Raw genomic sequence first — 19,977 nt, 5'->3', positions numbered from 1 at the left:
CCGTTGAGGTTTGAATTGTCCTCTGAAAACAGCGGCAGATGACAGGAGCTTGTGGCACTCGTCAACATCGTTGTAGCTAGATTTGCAATCTGTTCGTTAGCTGGCTACCTCACATCACCTGAAAACAACTTTTTGTACACCAACTTTGACTCTTATCGTCGACTGAAAATGTCTAAAAAACAGATTTACTATTCTGACAAGTACAACGACGAGGAGTTCGAGTACAGGTATGATTATTGGCAACTAACGTCTTTTCAAGTAAGCCACCATCAAACTACGGTAAGATAGTAGTATGGTGGCTCAACATAACAACATAACTGCTGGTTGCTTAATTTTGATGTGTCAATTTAGTAAAAGACAGCACAAGGGTAAGTAGGTTATTTGTCTTGACTAACTGATAACTTAGCTAAGTTAAGCTAACATGACTCAAACAACATCTGGCCCAATTAACGTTAGCCATGGCAACTGTAACGTTAACGCACACGTCTAAACTCGGTTTGTTTGAATGTTGTCCGGCTACTGCAATTCATATGCGTTAAAGTTAATGGTTAAAAAATGAGTCAAGCATAGTATTAGTAGTATCGTAAGTTGAGGCTTCGTGCGTTAATGCTATATTGAAGTTGGCTGCCTGAAATGGTTTGTTTTGCCGACCTGTTGTATAACACATTTTCTGTGTCCTGGTGGGTCAGTTTTGAAAATCATATTTCTCGTCCCATAGGCATGTCGTGCTTCCAAAGCAGCTGTCTAAACTGGTGCCCTCCTCCCACCTCATGACAGAAGACGAGTGGAGGGGACTCGGGGTGCAACAGAGCCAGGGCTGGATTCACTACATGATCCACAAACCAGGTGAATAACCACTGACTTAAAGGAGAGATTCACATTTTCTGAAGTCTGTCTTAAAATGTTTTAATTCTCACAATCCCATATGAATATTGAAAGAGCTACTGATGGCTGCAGTCATTCCTCCTGTTCATAGGTGTTGTGAAGGGATCTTTATTTGGCACGTCTACAAGAGATATGGGACAAAATCCACCGTCGTCATTTATTAGTGCAATAAATGTATTGTGAAGCTCAGCCAAAGGACAGATATAGTTTCAGCGGTCTGTTAGACAAATCAAGCAGGCATCTTCCAAAGCAACAGTATTTTTAGAACCAAATTGCCTCTTACTGTCACTATTTCCGCACTGCAGTTCACCAAGGAAATACTATCTGGGGAAATGCAATGAGGGAATTTTGTACTAAAATGACTGTAACTATGGAAGATAAATACTTTTTTGTCAAACTCTGACTTCTCATTCTTGCGCAGAATAAAGACGGTGTATTTTGTCTGCCCTCTTACATTGTAGTCAGTTAGGAAGGGATCCCTTAATGACCAGTATGGAGAGGAGAAATCATTACAGCAACCAGTTTCTCTTTCTATGTAGGCCTACATTTGGCATTTGAATATTGTATTAAGATAGACATGAAACATATCTGTAGGGTGGCAACAAATGATTATTTTCATTATTGATTACTCTGTTGATTATTTTCTTGATTTATCAATTAGTTGTTGTGTGGTCCATAAAACAAATGGTGAAAAATGTTGATCACAGCCCAAAATGACGTCCTCAAATGTCTTCTTTCCTCCTGACCAACAGCCCACAACCCAAAGACATTTGGTTTACTATCATAGAAGACTAAAAGACTAAAATAAAAATGACTCAAAATGATTAATAGATTATCAAAATAGTTGTCAATTAACCTTCTGTCGATTGACTAATCTTTGCAGCTCTACATATCTGACCCTATCCTTTTAATAGCTCCTAGCAGGTGTCATTAGGCTGTATTGAAAGTTAGGTGGACGTGGATCACAGCTGTGTGCATGACAATATACTGTATGGTGTAACCACTGTATTGTAGACAATGCTGACAGACATTTCTTTTTTGCTTCACTCTCCAGAGCCACACATACTGCTTTTCAGAAGACCTCTCCCAAAGGATTAAATGGGAACCATCTGTAACATACCTGCTATTATCTGTGCTGATCTGTATCGTCTTTGGACCATACATCTCTCCCATATACATCTCTACATGTGTTCTAATGTATAGTGTAGAAAAGCCTTAATTGTATTGTTTTTTCTCCTTTCAAACTCCCTCAATTTATAGAGGTAATGAGAGAGGCAAATAGCTTGATTCCACTGTGAATGATAACCTTATGAACAACACGATGGTGAAAGTTTGCCTGTCAATTGTACATTTTAATGCATTTTTTTTAAATGTCTTTTGATGTCATTTTGTTGAGATATTGATTTATTTACTGAGAGGTCATACAGGCAGGAGGTTTTATTTTTCTCAAGCCCACATTTTTCCTAAAAGAGCTTTCTGTGTTTGAACACTTACTGTTCTTTAAACTTGTGTACGTTTAATGTAAATATATTATTTCTAGATACAGTATTATAAATTTTGACCGTGAGTCGTGGTTGATTCAACAAGTTCTTTGTTGCTGAAAGAACAAAATAAAATGTACTTCTTCACATATGTTTGCATATTTTTCTAAAAAAATTACATTATTGTGTTTGAGTCTTTTTTTTGTAGGAGAGGATGATGTTCAATCAGAAACACTGACAACCAGCGGGGTGACAAATTCTGAGTGTCTTATTCCCAGGGAGTAGGCTGGGGCCCGAGCTTTGTGAACTGACACTTTCTCTGGATTATAAGTTCCAGGACCAGGTTTCTTGGTGGCATCTCTTGGAAAACTGTGACGCCCCAGCATGGAAAATGCTGGCTGTCGGGGCAGATAAACACTTGGGTCTGTACTGTTGTACCTGCAAGGCCCTGGTGTCTTGGCTAAATCCACAGATGGTCCTCCTGTACTGAAAGCACCTGACATAGTGTAGCTTGCACTGGCTGGCTTGTTCGGTACTTGAGGGCCCATTAGTGGAGGGAGACAGTACTTATTCGGAGCAGGTACTGAATCGATGCTGCGGTAGCGTGTGCGAGAGCCCATTGTGTAGGATGGGGGCCTGCGCTGGAGGTTGCATGGTGGAGCTCTTTCAGGGCTGTATGAACCTGGTCCAGGTGTCTGGAAGAGCTCCTCTAGTGAAGAGAAAACAGTTGAAAAGTATAAACCATCAATTCAGCACCATCTGCTAGAGTCTGCCTGCGAAGGGGGGTTCAGATTGTCAGTTGCAGCAGCTGACAATGGATCTCTATTAGCAGTGTCAAAAACAGATGTCTTGTATAACGGTTCATTCTGTCACAATAGTGGAACTAGGAATTAGGCTGTTATTAAATTAATTATAACATAACTAATTTTTCAAAAAATGCACCCAAAATAAATATTTTTTATGAACAGGAACTTACTCTGTGCTTTCATTCTGCCCAACATTGAGTATGCAGGTGTGCCATCTCTTCCAAAGCGGGTCATTTTTGCATCAATGTGATACTGAGGCCCTGGACTGGAGTCAACACAATACACTGCAAGGAAAGTAAACATTTATCATAAGTCCAATATCATTCCTCCTCTGTTGGTTTGGTCTGATCATGCAGTACTCCTAAAATAGACTTGAATTAATTTTAGAAGCAAAATGTAAGAAATAACTACACAATTATGAGGTGTTGTCTCCCCCTAGTGGCTCAAACATGACATTACACCACACAAGAATCATACCACTCTGATTTAGCCCATATGATGTATTTAAGAAGATGAAATCATTTTCAAAGATATATGTCAACTATTGTTACTATATAAATTACTATAAAATGCTTTGTAATGATTCTGTTGATACCTGTAATGCTGTTTTCGGTCTTTGAGATCAATGTTTGGTCCAAGACAACAACAAAGCATTTAATTACATAAACAATATTAATAAAACCTTCCACTGTAGCTAATAATGATCTTTGTTACAAGCAAGAGAAGGACTCACTATTGTCACTCATCCTGCCATGGAAAGAGTAAGCAGGGCTTGTTGGCTTGGTGAAGTCATGGCCCATAAATCCAATAGTGGGAGGAAGCCCATAGCGCCCAGGACCTGGTCCTAGAGACAAGAGGGAAGGATATCACAAAGATGAAGGGCCTACACACTTATTCACTATTTCACATACACATTAGGTGCCATAAATAAAATTTACATCGCATAAATGATACAGATATAAAAGTGGCAACAGTTTTTCTTTAAATCATGGCTTCTGTAATCTATAGAAGCAGCTGTAGTTCCTCTACAGCTTTGTGTACAATAGAAAAATAAGGCTGAGTGCAAGTAAATATATTCCAGCATCAGTCATTGAGTAATACAGTGAACGTGGAATGTCTGTAAATTTGCAAAATAACATTTTGGATGACCCATTGTGAACTCCAATACTGATAATCCCAATAGCAATATGAGAGGCACAACACAAACAAGGATGTTGCTGCAGGCAGCACACAACAACAAGACAACCAAGGGAAAAGCATTACATCAGCATACAAGTGTTCAGCGGAGCAAGTGGGAGCATTTTTCACAGAAAAAGAGCGAGTCCTGGCAAGTCTGCACACTGAGAAATCCTCTCCTCTGCTCAAGTCAGTGTTCCCCCTTTGAAATGATGAAATGACCAATAGCAATGGTGCACACAATATTTATGTCCTTACATGAGGTGTTAAGTTACTTAACATGGTCTCACATTTGTGAGAATTCATCTTCCATTAATCGACTTACCTTTTTCTCTGCCTGCAATCGCTGGATATTTTTTCTCCATTTGGCTCTTTGTAAAAGTGATGAATGATCCTTCAGGAATCCCACAGTGACAGCAATACTACAAAAATATTCAACAATACTTCCCTGAAAATCCCCATAGCATGTAAATCATAACAAGAAGCAGAATAAGAAGATATTGACTGATTATTGTAAAATCATGGAAAAACCTTAAAGCTGTTCTTTTTTGTGTGTGTGCACCTTACCACAGATACAGTATATCCCCTTGAAGCAGGCTGAATACTTGAAATTTGAAAGTAATAAGATGAGCATCAGGAGAAACACCTTACTCCTTAATGCGTGCCCACCTGGATGGTCTTTCTTCAGACATCACAGTGATGTTTGTCCAGGATCCAGCATGAGGCATGCACTGGCTGTCATTGAAACCCAGAACCCTGACGATCCAGAATCAATCCCTCATTTCCTCTGAAACAATCAGGACACCTGAGACCTATAACACATATCAAAGTGTCAACAACAGAGCAGACTACGTTCTGGATAGGTTGGATAGGGTTTATCTATCTGCCTGTTTGTCCAAATGCTGGTGACAGGTGAATAGCCCTTTCCTCCAGAGAGGTGGATGTATAGGTGCACTCAGCTGGTACTTAGGAACAATGTCATCACTCCGATTCACTCTCATGTAACGCTAGCTCCCCCTGCAAACCGTGAAACCAAGATCCCCCTCTCCCCTCCTTTCTCTTTTCACTCTTTCTGCTCATCGCAGCGTGGAGACGCAATATCACTCTTCAGCCATGCATGCAGTTGCCACGGAGACTGCTGTGGATAGTCTTTACAGCCAAGGTCCCCTGCACTGCTGGCTTTATTGTCACTGCAGACAAACTTTTTCCATTCAGACTGGATGGGTAACTGCATGTGCATCTACTAAGAGCTTAGAGGGAGGGAAAGTTCCATAAGTTTTACCTCAAAGTAAGAGTATGCACTTTATGACATACTATACTGTATGATTATTTTCCCCCTACAAACACACATAAAGCCTCAACACAGATGCAGGGTCAGATGCAGTGCAGCACACCTGGAGCAGTTACAGGCCCCATTGATCTAGTCATAAATTGCCAACATACAGCTGGAATACGCTGCTGGAAATTAAACTAGCAACCCTCTGGTTTCTCATCGGTCAAACCGATTACCCAGATGCGGTTACAGTTTAGCCCTCTTTGATCTCCTCTAATCCCGGTGATGATTTGTAGTTGGGATTTGAAGGACTCGTTTCAAGGCCCGAGCTGCCAGTTGCCAGAGGCCACAGTAACCGAGAGGGTTGACAAGTGACATGTGCAGAAAACAAACATTAAACTTTAACAGGGTCTAACTCTTTCCCGGCTGCTGCTTTGGTAACCCGAATCTGTTGTTGGCAGTGACACAAACACATTCGGTGCACATCCGAACTTTAAGAGATGTATACAGTATGTACAAACTGATACGCACAGATACATGCTTTCTGTCTCTTAGGGTCAGAGAGTCAGTTATCAAAGCAGAGGGCCCTCTGAAGCAGGGTTGTAATACAGCTCACTGCTGACAGGAAATTATCTCCAGACTTAACTAGCCTTTCAAAGGAAATGGAGCAACACAGCTTTCATAAACTGCACTGCAGATACATGCACTATAGTGCATCTGCAGAGATTGCACTGTTCTAAAAAGTAACAAGGCTTATGGTGTTTCTTTCCTGCTGTTATACAAAGTTTACTGGCCAAAGGAAAATACAGAAGGAGGAAGAAGATTAAACCTGGGCAACCCATGTTACTGATTGGATACATACTGTAAGTTCTGCTTGCTTGACAACAGCATCAACACTTGAGTGCGTAAAGGCAACGAAACCAAAACCCTGGATTGTATACAAATTTTATTCTCGTTTGTTTAAAAAGCACAATATTTGATATGAATATGGGCTACATTTAATCAAATTTGGTACATTTACAGAAATCCAAAACTTCATTCTTGATTTTTTTTTTTAAGGTGATTGCTTCAAGAATCAAAATTTAACATAAACAAAATAGCTTATGAACTGTACAATCAAATCTCAAGGTAGGTATGGTGAAAGATGACTTGAGAGTAGATGTTGGTATCTTTGTGAAAAAACATTTGAGCTGGGGGTGGGGGGGCGTCCTGGTGAACCAGTGGTCTAAGATGCATATCTGTGAAGTAACTGTGAAGTCCATGGTTCGAGTCCGCCAGGGACCTTCGTTGCATGTCAGTTCCCCTCTTTCTCCCTCCTTATGTTTCCTGTCAATCTCTACTGTGCTGTCTAATAAAGGCAAAAAGCCAAGAAAATCTTAAAAATGAAAAACATTTCAGCTTATGTTTCTGTAAAGCATATGGGTAGCATATGTCTTTTTCCAGCAGGATACCAGTACAGGAATTTCATCAAACATTTCAGTAATTGGGTTAAAGCTTGCTATGAAAGAAAAAAAAAAAAGCCTCTGACAGCGCAAATCTTTTCTTTGAACTGAAAGAATCACAAAGTAACAGGGCGAAAAGTAAACTGTATGGGTGGGCAATGACAAAAAAATAAAAATGATATGACCTCTAGCTACAAATAAATACCACAGATAGAAAATATAACAAAATATTTTGCTTAAAGTCAGGTGTAATTACAAACATAAATACTTGATTATTTCTTCTAGTGATTATAAAGGCAGTACAGTGAATAACAAAGACGCTATGGTGCCTATTGGTGACTAGGAGTCTGGAGGAAGAAAAATGAAAGTCTGGAGGACACTAGCTCAATAACACTCACACACAGTCAAACATTCAACCACACACACACACACATGCGCACACACACAAACTTATGAAAGCAACCACACTAACTTGTTTCCATTCAAAACAATCTATCACCTAATACACATACACTCTCACACAAAGTCACACTCTCATTCTCCAGACTCCACCGTCTCTTCCTTTCAGGCTGAGGAAGTCCCAAGTCTCTCTTCTCTTTCCATTCACTAGCATATTCACAAATAATGTACAATTTGGAGGTGGGTATGGCTTCACTCTGTGAGCGTTTCTGTGGATGACAGGAAAACAGGACACACTTTTGTTATAAGAGAATCTCAGACACTGTTTGTTTCTTCATTGAGCAATATCAAGACCTGTGGAGAAACCATGATATTCAATTGCCCTACAGTAGCAAACAGTTCATTCTTCTCACTTCATTATCAGGGACAAAAAATTGACCCATAAATGCTTTTAAAGCCTGATATAGCTAATTCCTCTGTGCTATAGAGCTCATTATTCTCAAAAAAAACTATTAAAAACACATAAGTGAGCCACATTCTTGTACTGGCTGACTTCATTAAGCTGAATATAGGTACTGTTGTTTATTTTCAAGCCTACATGCATCTTTCTGCTGCTGTAAATACTCACTAGAGAACCAAATGTGTTTTCATTTGTGTCTGAAAATAGTCCCCAATGAATGTATTTACTCTTCTTTTGAGCAATTTTTGCTAATAATGACAATGCCCAACAGTTTTAGTATATCCTTTAGCCTCTCTAAAATATGAAACAATATATTTGTTGCCCTTATTTTTTAAGGAACAACTGAGCCTGGGGATCAGTGCTACAGATAGAAGTAGGCGGACAAACATATTGTTGGTTTTGGTCATGAAAATGCATAGAATATAATAAAACAGAACAAAAAACATCAAGAGAGCAGCTTGTACCATCGCTCAGGGCTGTTTCTTGTGTCCAGTGTGGGTAGCTGGGTATCTGCTGGCAGGAGCACCTTTTGCTCTACATCCTCCCCGCCTTCAGGAAGGTCAAAATGGTCCCCTCCCTCTGCGTCAGCAAGGAAAGGCTCAGTGTCTGGGTCATATTCATAGGAGTAGTAGGACACCTCCGCCATGGACCCTTGCTCCTCTTCACCTGGAAAGATCAGGGACGGGTTGACAAAAAGAGACACGTTTAACCAAAGGTTGACAAGGTAGCCCTTTAATGGTAGATCACAATATCTGACATACAATGTGACACTCTTGATTCCATTGCTAAAGTGTTCATGGAGATGTTAATGGCTTGTATATCTCACACTCTTCAGCAGCAATACCCCATCACAGACAGTAGGTGTCCCTCCCTGCTTAAAATGTTGCATTCTCACATAGCATGCTTCTTCAAAATCACTCTTTTTAGATGATGGTATAGCTTTATTAGATGTTCATTGTACATAAACACTTAATATAAGTCCCCTACTATCAGATCTTGCTTCTTTAAAGTTTGTGGCACACATTGGACTTTACCATCATGTCTAAACACACACACACATAAGTAATTTGCAAACATTTGATCGTTTGAATGGGAAATGAAAAGATTACACCAAACTGTATACAAATAACACAAAAATGTCAACTCATATGAAGCCTGCAAGTCTGTGTATCCATTATATGTTGTCCTCTGGTACAAGTTCACTAATAAGACAAGTCTGCACAGGGAAGCTAATTCCAGAGCTTCAGCTTCCTCCGCTGTTCCAGTGGAAAGTGTCAGTTCCTTGGCACAACCCGCCTTCACCTATTACACTCTCAGTGCACTTAGCGGGCATGTCGTCAACATTCTAATGGTTTACAATGACAGTGTTTTTACAGTACTTATTCAATTTAATCACCCGAGGGTTATCATATTGTAGGTGAGTGTGTGTATCTGTGTAGGTGTGTTTGCCTGTGCGAGCATGCAATATGCGTATGTGTGTGTGCATATATAGTTATACGTGTGTGTGTGTTTGAGTGCATAACAGCATTCCTGTGGTAAGTGTGAAGCGTTAGCTTTTGTACTAAGGAGACCTTTGACTGAGAGCAGCTTTGTGGGCTGTAGCTACTGGGAGCTGCAGGCTGAGAAACAAGTCAGCGCAGGCTGTGCCACATCACACACACACACACACATACACACACACACACACACACACCTGTACACAGCTCAAACATTCATATAGGCAGACCTTAATGCAATTAATCTGTAACAGCTCACACATTACCGCATGCAATCCATGCACGCACTCTTCTGTAACTTGTGAATGACTGCAGCGCCTTTTTTGTTTTCATTGCCAAATGTAACACAGCTACATCCTCCCTCCGCACACGGCCAAACATCCTATCAGGAATTCTCTGGCTGCCTCTCTGGAAGTGGCAGCTGATCTAAGCTCATGGCAGAGCAACAATCAAGCCGGCAGTGTGAAACCTATCCTCCTATTTATCTCAACGATCGTAGACATGATGTGGTGCCAGGGGAATGTGGTGCCACACACCACACCTACGCATCTACTTTCCTCCTCACATCCTTTCTTTGCTCTTCTTTCTCTTTTCATCTTGTCTCCCACTCATCCCTCTTTCACTAGCTTTCTCCCCTTTCTTCTCTCAGTTTTACACCCCCTCCCTCACACTCTTTCATCTCTTTGTCTCTCACTCTGTAAATCTGTAAACTCCCATTCTCCACACACACACACACACACACACACACACACACACACATTTCTAAAACAATATGCAAATGCTTATACATAACATACCAGCTATTTGCACATGCAGGCAATATGCCTAAAATCTTGACTTTATATATTTACATTTAACTGACACACAAGCCCAGATTGACCTATAATGGACGCAGAACCAGATTAGATTCCTGGAATATTTGAACTGCAGCATCTAGACAACGGACAGAACATGTTGCTGAAAGAACACTTACTGAAAAAGGTAAAAGCTATTGTATGACAGGGACAATGCTCATTAATCAACAGGAAAAAAGAACACTAGGCTAATTTTCATCTGCTATCCCTGGCCAGATGTTAAAGAGGCAACTTAAAATTGGAATAAAATAAAATATAAAATAAAATGTATGTAGGAAATACAGAGAACTCAGCGGCCTTAGCCTTAGCGGGGAGATGGAGGGAAAGTGGAGAGACAGAGAGAGGTGATGTGGAAAAATTGCAGGGAGAGTCTATGTGGGAGATGGGAGGTAAAGTGTGGTAGATGAAATTACCTGTGTGTACAGGCACTGAGGGCTGCTCAGTTTCCTGGCTCGCTACTCGTTGCTTGTCCTCCACTGTGGTCTCCACTGGAAATACAAACACAAACACACACACACACACACACACACATTAGATTACTGGCATTTATGTGGCCACCACAACACCTAAAAAATGGTCATGAATTAAACAGAGTTTCAGTGTTGCATAATCTAAATACTGCCCAGAAGCATTATCCACCCCACTGAGCAACACTTCTTGGCAAAACAATGATGTACGCTCAGCCTCAACAGAGGCCTGCATTAAAATCTTTCTAAAAATAGCAGGGGCCAAACCACGGCCAGGGGGGGCCATGTGTGGAAACAAATTGTATCTTTTTCCTTTTCAAAATGGGGAAATGGTGGCATGGATCTCCACCACACAACCATACATAAACAAACAAGGTCAGGGAGCTGAGCTCTAAACAAAAATGCGATCCTTTTGATAATCTACAGCATGAACCCACTTGGCACAAAGTGAGGTCTTTTCCCACCAAAGTTTTGTCTATGCCTTTTCCCAATCTGCTCCAGAACATGAAGGCTCCTTTGTTGTTGGGCTGTGCGTCGGAAAGGAATGTGACAAGGATTTCAAAGGGCTGGACAAAAGCACTCTGTCATTTGGAGAGAGCCCTGTAATACAGCAGAGAGCGAGAGGGGGGGTGGCAGTAGTGGGGGGGTTGCGTCGGGGTAGCTCTCCTCAAAAAACTTATCCAGTAATCAGCTCAACACCTGAACAGCTGTTTCCAGAGCTCAGATCACGGCACACACAAATGAGCATAGAGACACTTGGAGATGCTAGCAAACAGACACACATGTCCAATTACACACTCGCAGTAAGTTACAGTGCACACACTCGTTTCCTCTGTAAGAAGGAAAAGTTCAGGCAAATGCTGTCAATGTCCGTGAGTTACAGCCAACCTACCGTATAAATGAACAGTATACTTTAGCTTCAGTAGAAATTCCTGCCAGCTATTTCCTGCTCTGGATCTTCACTGAACTAAGGGCGGACCTGATAAGCAGCGGTGTGAGATCTTAGCTGTTTCACATCTAAGTGATTATTTCCATCCAATTCTAGTAGTGTTAGCCTGATTTCATTTCAATTCAACCTGACATTTTATCAGCCAAGGAAATTGCGATCTTAATAATTAATGCAAATTCAACCAATCTCCGCAATTTTGCAAAATTCCTGCGATTTCTCCGCATTAAAAGTGCTACTAGGAAGATTTTGACATCAATATATCATGCAGTACATCAATATCCTCTATTTTGTATTGATATTGTGTTTGCCTGGGTCAGATTCACAGGAGTTCTGCTGAAGGCATTATGGCACAAAGTAAGCCTTTCCAAACAAAACTTGCTTTATCAACAAAAATAACTCCTCATTTACAGTTAGCAAGGCTCTTTAACCTCTCCCCGGACTCCTCATCAAAACAAAATCCATGCCGGTTGACTGGAAAAACGGCAAAACAGGAAGTGACAGGGTTTATGGGAAATGCGTTTTTTTTCCCCCACCCGCATTCTGCGAAGACCCGCCCCTACTCTGCCTCTGATTGGCTCTGATATTCTTAACCTAATCCTAACCATCTTAGTCCTCATGCCTGAACCTAACCAATGAAGGCAATGGGTATTAGCCAATCAGAGGCAGAATAGGGAGGGTCTTCGCAGAATGCAGGTGGAGAAAAAAATAAGGCATGGGATATGTAGTCTTCTCATGAGAATTAGGCTACCAATCATTGCGCCAGTCTAATCAAAACAACCAACATGACATGTTATCGCATCACACATTCAGGTGAAATTACACGATAAAGAAAACAAACCTCTCTCATTTGCCAATGAAAATAACTGCGATTTTTACCTTGCAATCTTTGCCAACTCCCGCAATTTTACAAAAAAAAAAAAAAATCAGATTAAACTTTGCAAATTGCATTGCAATTTTGGAGAAAAGCTTGTGACAACAATCACAAAAAAACCAAGTACTGATATTTATATCTTTTTACGCTTATCAAAGAAATATGTCGAGTAGTTATTTCTGGATATTATTTATGTACGTGGACCTACAACCACATTTTTCTCTTGCTATTTTTCATGAACTTTTCTACAGTAGGTAGTTAGCTATCTATCTAGGAAGATAATATTGCAGTTCTTAATCCTGCCTACTAAACTCTGATTGGTCGACTGTTTCTCCAGCTGGTGGAAACAGTCGTCAAAGTGACCGACACCAATCACTGAACTAATCTGAGATGTAGTTGGACATTCAAAGGTCTGGAACCAGGCTATAGTAGTGAACAAGCATCAGCATGAGAGAATGGACTGTGTGAGGCAGCAGTCCCAAACCTCTGAACCACGTATCAAGTGATGTGCAATGAGAGAGTTCTTACTGTTAGGACACTGTGACAGTGGAACTTGCTTGATGCGTGTCCCGTTTCGACAGGCAAACACTTCCATCTGACACTGGTTCTGGTAGAGCTGCCCATCTGACCCACAAACCGGTTCCCCATCGTAACCGCAGTCCCTGTAGCAAGTGCAACGCTCAAACTGCTCCTCCTCCAGACAGCCAAACACATTGTTGCACTGGTTCGCCTGCACAAAACCTGCAGAAACATTTTTTGTTAGAGACTGATGGAAGTGGGTGTCAGTGAATCATTAAGGGCACAGCACACATCTCACCTATCCACTGGTTGGTTGAGCTCTCCACCTCGTTGCAAGTGGGTCCATCACACAGCTCCCGTGCCAGTGGACTGCTCTCACTCACATTGTAGAACCGGGTAGCCTCGAAGGCTGCATAACAAGCACAGACCCACACCGGCACGTTCACACATCCACACACACAAAACAATGATGACGCTCACCATAACTAGCTCATAAACTAGAAAAATTCCAATTTCCACAAAAAAAAAGCCACTTCATAAATCATGGTGAGTTAGACGGTTTTCATGCTCTGTAACTCTTTAAAGAGCAGTACTTAAAATATTCATCAGAGGCACACCTGGTTCATAGTAGTCATAGATCTTGACCGGAACAGGCGCTGTCTTGCCCACAATGTATTCCCTGACAGCTTGAAAGGCCACACACGTCATACACTGGCTGGGAATCTGAGATGGGGTGACAAACACGGAAAAAAACACTTACAAAAAACAGGAAACATGCAATTGGTGATAGATGCAAATATGCACAGATATAAACAAATGTTTCTCCCCACCCTTATGCAGTCACTGATGATTAACACTGTCCTCATCCAGCATCATCACACATTCAGTATGATTTCACATGTGCACAGCTGTAGTTGACACAGCAATGAAGAATTTGGACTGAACTCACCTCATCAAAGTAGAACAACACTTTTCTCCCATTTAACTCGTATCTCTTCAGACCCACTCTCTTGTCCATCAGCAGCTGTCGAGGAAGACACAATAAACTAGGCTCAGTACATAGAAAAACAAACAAACAAACAAACACAGTTGGATTTAAGCAATTCTGCTTTGTAGCCTTAAAAGGTTTTGACTTTGCTGTGTCCTGGAATTTGTTTAGAAATTCTGTGGTGTGTGTGTTGTTATCTAAGGTGGGAAACATTTTTGTGAGTGATTAATAGTGTTGTACACCAGCTGAACATGTTACATGCCAACTTCCTCATTTAACATACTAACAGTTAAATAAGCCACAATCTATTCATAAAAACCAAGAAGGAACATGAACATATCTCTCCGTTGTGCATTACATCTATGGGATGGTTTAAATATCTAAAATTATAACCGATTAATAGTACAAAATACACATCCTGGCTTGTAGTGACTACAGCTGGTGGTACATTTGATTCCAAACAACATAAATGAACATGGATGGTAGCCACTGACAAGGACATGAATAGCAATCAGCACCACAGTGGACTGGACAGCTCCATCTCATGCTAATCAAGGTTTAATATTTACACAGGATTAAATATAAAGTGTTGAACATCTAACAAAAACACTGGGTTATGTTAATCCTAGACTAAAGATAACCCTGGATTAACGTGTCCAAATGCTCTGAGAAAGTATGAGGAAATCCCACTTTGCACATTCCAGGATCTCTGCTATCATAAATCCTTAATCCCCTTCGCCTACATGTATACTTCAAGTGTATTAAAATGCATTATGTTGTACAGTGCCCTTACCACCCAACAGTCAAAGTCCACATGGTCTGCATTTGCTCTGTGGGCCACAACTGGAATGTAAACCATATGCATTCCGCCATAACGTGACGGCTGGGGTGCAGAATGTATTGGTCACCAATCAAGGACTGGGACTATAATAGTTGAAATCAACAAGGTATTGTAGTTTTCCTCTGGGATCACCTGCTCAGTGTTTTCTACTTAGTGTGTACCTGGTATTTTGTGAACCATGTACACAAATGTATAGTTGGGTCAGACATGCATGACCATATCTAGTAAATATGGAGTGTATGAATGAGTAACGAGGAAGCTGTTTACTGCAAATCTGAGTGTGTGCATAGAGAGCCAGCGGAGTTAATTCCCCCCACAGGGGGATTTTTCATTCTGTCAAAGGTGGCAGCCTTTGGACAGCAGGGGTTTATGAGGTGCTCAGCCTGAGCTGGCGCCACCGAGACACACACACGCACAACACTCTGTCTCTCTCTCTCTCTTTCACACACACACACACACACACACACACACACACACACACACACACACACACACACACACACACACACAAACACACATACACACGCACTATACAATTGGTCTCTGTTTACGACTGCATTGTTTGTCTATCTAGCAACAAAAAATTGCCAATGAACTCCCATAGCTCAAATGTTATACCCGCAGTGTGTTCTGGGTCGTTAAACAAAGCTCATTATATTGGGTGATAAGATGCCATGGCTGTGGTAGCACCCAGTCAGTCACTGGACTAATCATTCATGACTACAGCATCCATGCAAGCAACTAGACATGACTATAGAAGCCAAGCTTGCCACCATAAATTGAGGAATGTAAGTGGCAGTCGGGTAGGCAGCAGTAAAACTCCAAGGGAGGCCAGCAGGGGTGTAAACTGAGCTTGTTAGCCACTACAACTCAGGTCAGCCTCAACTGACACACACCCTGTAGTATATATGTGCACGTATGTGTATGCGTGTTTAACATCTCCCCAGGTAGCCACAGAGGTGGCTCTTTTAGAGGTGGAAGCCTGCAGACTAAGGCCCTATAACTGTCTAGTAATGAGGGACAAACTTCTGATGGGTGGCTGGGGAGCTGACCTGCATCTAGCCCTTAAATTTCCCTCCTCCTTCTCTCTCTTTCCATCAGTATAATCGTTCCTCAATTGACCCATCCATCCTCCCTCTGTTACTCCTTTAATCCAGTTCTCTGTTACTAAAATATATGTCTGTCCATTATGTACTCTACAGAAACACACTCCAACGTCTTAACCTCACATGGCACAAGGAGGTGTATGTGTGTGTGTGTGTGTGTGTGTGTGTGTGTATGTTCAGACTTGCAGGCTCAGAGAGGCCCAGTGGCCTCTGGCCCCAAGACATTGTAACTCTACATGGCCTGAGTTGGCTGTTCTTTTTCTTATCATACCAAAAAAAAAAAACACCATAAAAAAAGACCCTCATCTTAATGACCACTCCCGTGACTGCTAGAGTACAAACACGTGCACGTTGCACATGTGCGTAACATCCAGCACTTAGAAGGCCTTGTCCTCATTTTAAGGAAGTGAAGTCCTCTGGAGCATCACAGAGGAAATGTTTTTCCTGTTGTGCCACATTACTTCTAACAACGACGAGAATGTCAGGTAAACACTTGGCTGCTTCCTGCTCTGACAAATATTTACATCAAAACACCTGTACGGCAAGAATAATATCCAGCATGTGTGTTTGTTTATGTCAGTATGTTAAGGGATGCATCCTGTGTAGGTGTGAATGTGTACACATGAGCCTGGGGTTTGCAAAGGAGTCTGCAAAGGAAACTGGAGGAGGATAAATTCCATGACATACTGCTCTTTGTCAAATGGCCTCCAGATGTGGATGCATCTGTCTCTTCCTACCTGCCTTCTGGTTTGGCCACTTACTTGACTACTTGCCTAGCAATCTGTGAGCCACTATGACCAACAACAATGGATGTCCAATCCCAAAACCTTTGATTAAGTGTGTGCATGTGTGTTAATGTGATTACATACCCTCTCTAGACTTTCCACATCTGCCCGGAAACCGGAAATCATGGGAACTTCTATGACGGCCATGTTTGATGAGCCTGAATGCAGCCACCTAGACAGAGAATTGGTCAGGATGAGGATGGGGCGCTGTTAGCAGCAGAGCTGTGCATATGTGTATGCGCAGTTTCTGTACTTGTACAAAGTGTGTGTGTGCATTCTACCTGGCACAAACTTCTAATGAGATGTGGAAGTCCATTTTGTCCTGGTGGGCTGCTGGGTCGTCGTCGTCGATGGGCGCCCGCCGCTTCCGGTTGAGCTCAGAGCGGTTGTCGGCACGGCTCCGGGAACGCGAGGTAGGATGACGGGAGGAGGGGGGCTGTAGGTGTCGCTCCTGAAAAGGCTCTTTCAGGTCAACCTTGAGCTGGAAGGCTGGCTTGGATACTGGGTCGGGTACGTTGTAAGAAACATCAATCTACAGGCACACAGAGAGCAGTGGTTGAAGTGTGTTTAAAACCAGGCTTTTTCTAGAGGAAAATTTTCCAGAGGAAAAAGAAAACAAAGACGGTCAGACTTTTGTGATCAAGGTTCCCGGCTATAAAGTGATCATAGTTTTTGATGAGATTGTTGCCTGCTAAAGTCACCTTTGCTTTCACTGCCTTGGTTATTTGTAATCCCCTGTATTGCAATGTTCTTTCTAAGCAAATATTTCCCTTTGTGATTAGCACATTAGGTCCTGGGGCGGCATTCCCAATTTGGGATATGGAGGATATGACCAATAACAAGCTGACACCCATAGAGACATATTGTATGTCAGATCAACTGATAGTTTGTCATAATGTCTGCACTCAAGGCAGTCTTCATTTGTTTGCCAGATGTTTGGTATGTGTTTGAGGCAGCAATTTGTAAAAAAAAAAAAAAAAAATCATGAAAAAATTAATTCATAAAATTTTAAAAAACTATGTGAAAAACACAAGTTTTGGCACCGAGGACTGGCAACAAACTACTTAGAATGCAAACATTAAGGACCTCCGGCCTAGAGAGTCAGGAGAAAAAAAAACTTAGGCAGCACTTTGAAGCATAAACCACAAATCATATTCACTGGACACAAGACATGCATTCAGCAGACTACTATTTCAGCCTCAGGACAACTTGCTGCTTTGATGTGCTTTTTAATTTCACAGAAGATTATTATTCCCAGAACTGTACACATTCTGAATAAATCATCTAGTCTGATTTGAGACCTTTGCAAAGCTACTAAATGATAATCCTGAGGCACAGGATATATACTCATCACATACTGTATGTCTACAAACATACACACAGGCGGGTCTCTTTGATTGCCCCGCTCTTGTATTTCATTAGAGCCCAGGTGCTGCTGCCCTGAGGGGCTGTCAGAGGGGTGTGTTGATGCACAGAGAGGTGTGGATGGAGGGAAAGAGGGGAGAGAGGGAAAGTAGAAAGGTCTGAAGAAAGAAATTGTGTGTTTGTGTGTGAGAAACTTGCTGTGGAGAACAAGTTGGAAGACGTTTTAGGCATTGCACAGCAGAACACAACATCCGCTGTTGTAGCTGGCTCAGCCTCAGTCAAATCTCAGTCATATCTCACATACATGTTTCCGAAAATGGGACTGTAAACATCTTTGATTACATGTGCTTTTTCATTCATGCCTTGTTTGGTTTTCAAGCGGACAAACGTTTAAACATGGGTGATAAGAAAAGAGGACAGATCATCATCCAGCAAAAAAAGAAAAAAAAAAAGACTTCTATTGTTTATGAAAGGGGCTTTTGTTTGTCCGTGACAAGGTAGGACGTAAACAGCATCCTGTCCAGGGGACCACAAGAATCAACAGGAATGATCAACACATAACAAAACAATTGGCTAAGCTCTACCAGATTACTCCAATTTACAGGGAGAAATTTGGGCATTATGGGGCAACAGCAACTGACTCTCCCCTGCCGGCAAATTCTTGCTGTGAGCCGATGAAGTAAGCGCAACATTACAGTTCCTTTTTGAGCAATGTTCAAGACTGCAAATGTGTCTGTGTGTGTGTGTGTGAGAGAGAGCTTGTGTGTGTAGCACTACAATACCTGCATGAGACAGCAGCCTTCTCCTTTAGCGCTGACAAAAAGGCCTGTGGGGATACTGGGGATCTGAAAAAAAGAGAAAGAGAGAGAGAGAGAGAGACAGAGAGAGAGGGGGAGAGAGACACAGACAGACAGAAGAAAGAGGAGAAACAAAGACAGTCAGAGGGGGCAGGGAGAGGTGAATGAGTCATTTATCAAGCAAATGAATGCTGTAGGCTGCTGCACTGCCACTAGTGGTTCCCTGGCTACTAACCAGCAGGCCTTAATTGCCCCCAATTAAGCTGACACCACTAATCTCAGCAGAGGAACATGCCCGGCAGAGAGGACGTACTGCACTCTCACCTGAACTGCTCTGGCTGACCTCACACCACAGTGCCCTGACCGAGGTAGTCTGTGCCGTGCCCACATTGTAAAGTTTGTAATGTGTGGGCAAACAGGCCAATAAAGCACAGTTCTTAAATCAGACAGACCAACAAGGTGCTTTTGGGAAATCCAGCCCAGTTAAGTGCGGTTTGGTTTGGCAGTATGTTTTGGCTACTAAACAGCCGGACCTGGAAACAGAGATTAATGTTGAATGCCAGAGTGTGGCTCTGGTAAATAGGCACTCATCAGTCACTGTAATTAAGAGGGAAACATTACTAAATTGTATTAAAGTGCAGTTTCTCTTTAGTGAAACGACCACTCTGAAGTGCCTGAAATCATTTACGAAGCTGCCATTTTTTTGTATCACAGTTTCACTTCTTTAAATATTAAATAAATGGATTATGTCTGCACACAAAAACACAAAGGAAGCAGCCATAAAAAAAGCCCCACAAAGTATGTGTTTACCTTGGCGCTTTGAAGGAGTTTCTTATTGTCCCTGTTGAGCTCAAACGTCTCCTGGAAGTCGAGGTTGGTGGAGGCCAGTGAGATGGTGAGGTTGACCCCTCCTACGTAGGACAGGATGGCGTACTCTGATAGAGCTTGCAGGGCTACACATGTGTCCTGGTACAGGGGGTTTAAGAAAAGTCAAGTTTACACTGATGCTGCTGCTGC

At 41.8% G+C, this 19,977-nt stretch overlaps 3 protein-coding genes across 4 annotated transcripts in view; 1 reads left to right on the top strand and 2 right to left on the bottom strand.

Annotated features, from left to right (window-relative positions):
• The first annotated feature begins 39 nt into the window (after positions 1–39).
• cks2 (CDC28 protein kinase regulatory subunit 2) lies at positions 40–2,515 on the top strand. The gene is made up of 3 exons (XM_042417321.1): positions 40–227; positions 719–846; positions 1,940–2,515. The coding sequence occupies exons 1-3, from the start codon at positions 169–171 to the stop codon at positions 1,981–1,983; spliced, it is 231 nt and encodes a 76-aa protein (XP_042273255.1). The 5' UTR covers positions 40–168; the 3' UTR covers positions 1,984–2,515.
• odf3l2b (outer dense fiber of sperm tails 3-like 2b) lies at positions 2,236–4,713 on the bottom strand. Its single transcript, XM_042416948.1, has 4 exons — positions 4,674–4,713; positions 3,906–4,016; positions 3,343–3,456; positions 2,236–3,075 (listed from the first exon to the last, which is right to left on the bottom strand). The coding sequence occupies exons 1-4, from the start codon at positions 4,711–4,713 to the stop codon at positions 2,588–2,590; spliced, it is 753 nt and encodes a 250-aa protein (XP_042272882.1). The 3' UTR covers positions 2,236–2,587.
• Positions 4,714–6,549: 1,836 nt separating this feature from the next.
• cpamd8 (C3 and PZP like alpha-2-macroglobulin domain containing 8) overlaps positions 6,550–19,977 on the bottom strand; it is a 42,578-nt gene continuing 29,150 nt past the window's right edge. For both annotated transcript variants that reach the window (XM_042417061.1, XM_042417060.1), the window contains 11 exons: positions 19,771–19,926; positions 18,946–19,008; positions 17,080–17,330; positions 16,883–16,970; positions 14,028–14,102; positions 13,696–13,801; positions 13,377–13,487; positions 13,088–13,300; positions 10,686–10,760; positions 8,387–8,588; positions 6,550–7,731 (listed from right to left, as the gene is read on the bottom strand). In XM_042417061.1, the coding sequence (XP_042272995.1) occupies position 7,731; positions 8,387–8,588; positions 10,686–10,760; positions 13,088–13,300; positions 13,377–13,487; positions 13,696–13,801; positions 14,028–14,102; positions 16,883–16,970; positions 17,080–17,330; positions 18,946–19,008; positions 19,771–19,926 (1,341 nt within the window). In that variant the 3' untranslated portion in view covers positions 6,550–7,730. The remainder of the gene's footprint in view (positions 7,732–8,386; positions 8,589–10,685; positions 10,761–13,087; positions 13,301–13,376; positions 13,488–13,695; positions 13,802–14,027; positions 14,103–16,882; positions 16,971–17,079; positions 17,331–18,945; positions 19,009–19,770; positions 19,927–19,977) is intronic.

The sequence above is a fragment of the Thunnus maccoyii genome, chromosome 7 (genome assembly GCF_910596095.1).
Source record: "Thunnus maccoyii chromosome 7, fThuMac1.1, whole genome shotgun sequence".
NCBI classification, from domain to species: domain Eukaryota; kingdom Metazoa; phylum Chordata; class Actinopteri; order Scombriformes; family Scombridae; genus Thunnus; species Thunnus maccoyii.
The sequence above is the reverse complement of the archived record's forward strand: the minus strand, read 5'-3'. Positions and strand labels throughout refer to the sequence as shown.

What these genes read in the sequence shown, in the direction of transcription:
- cks2 (XM_042417321.1), top strand. Translation starts at nt 169, where the DNA reads ATGTCTAAAAAACAGATTTACTATTCTGACAAGTACAACGACGAGGAG. An exon ending in GACGAGGAGTTCGAGTACAG is followed by an intron (nt 228 to 718) that starts GTATGATTATTG and finishes CTCGTCCCATAG; the next exon opens with GCATGTCGTGCTTCCAAAGC. An exon ending in CTACATGATCCACAAACCAG is followed by an intron (nt 847 to 1,939) that starts GTGAATAACCAC and finishes TTCACTCTCCAG; the next exon opens with AGCCACACATACTGCTTTTC.
- odf3l2b (XM_042416948.1), bottom strand. Translation starts at nt 4,713, where the DNA reads ATGGAGAAAAAATATCCAGCGATTGCAGGCAGAGAAAAAG. An exon ending in TGGCAGGATGAGTGACAATA is followed by an intron (nt 3,457 to 3,905) that starts GTGAGTCCTTCT and finishes CTTTCCTTGCAG; the next exon opens with TGTATTGTGTTGACTCCAGT. An exon ending in GGGCAGAATGAAAGCACAGA is followed by an intron (nt 3,076 to 3,342) that starts GTAAGTTCCTGT and finishes TCTCTTCACTAG; the next exon opens with AGGAGCTCTTCCAGACACCT.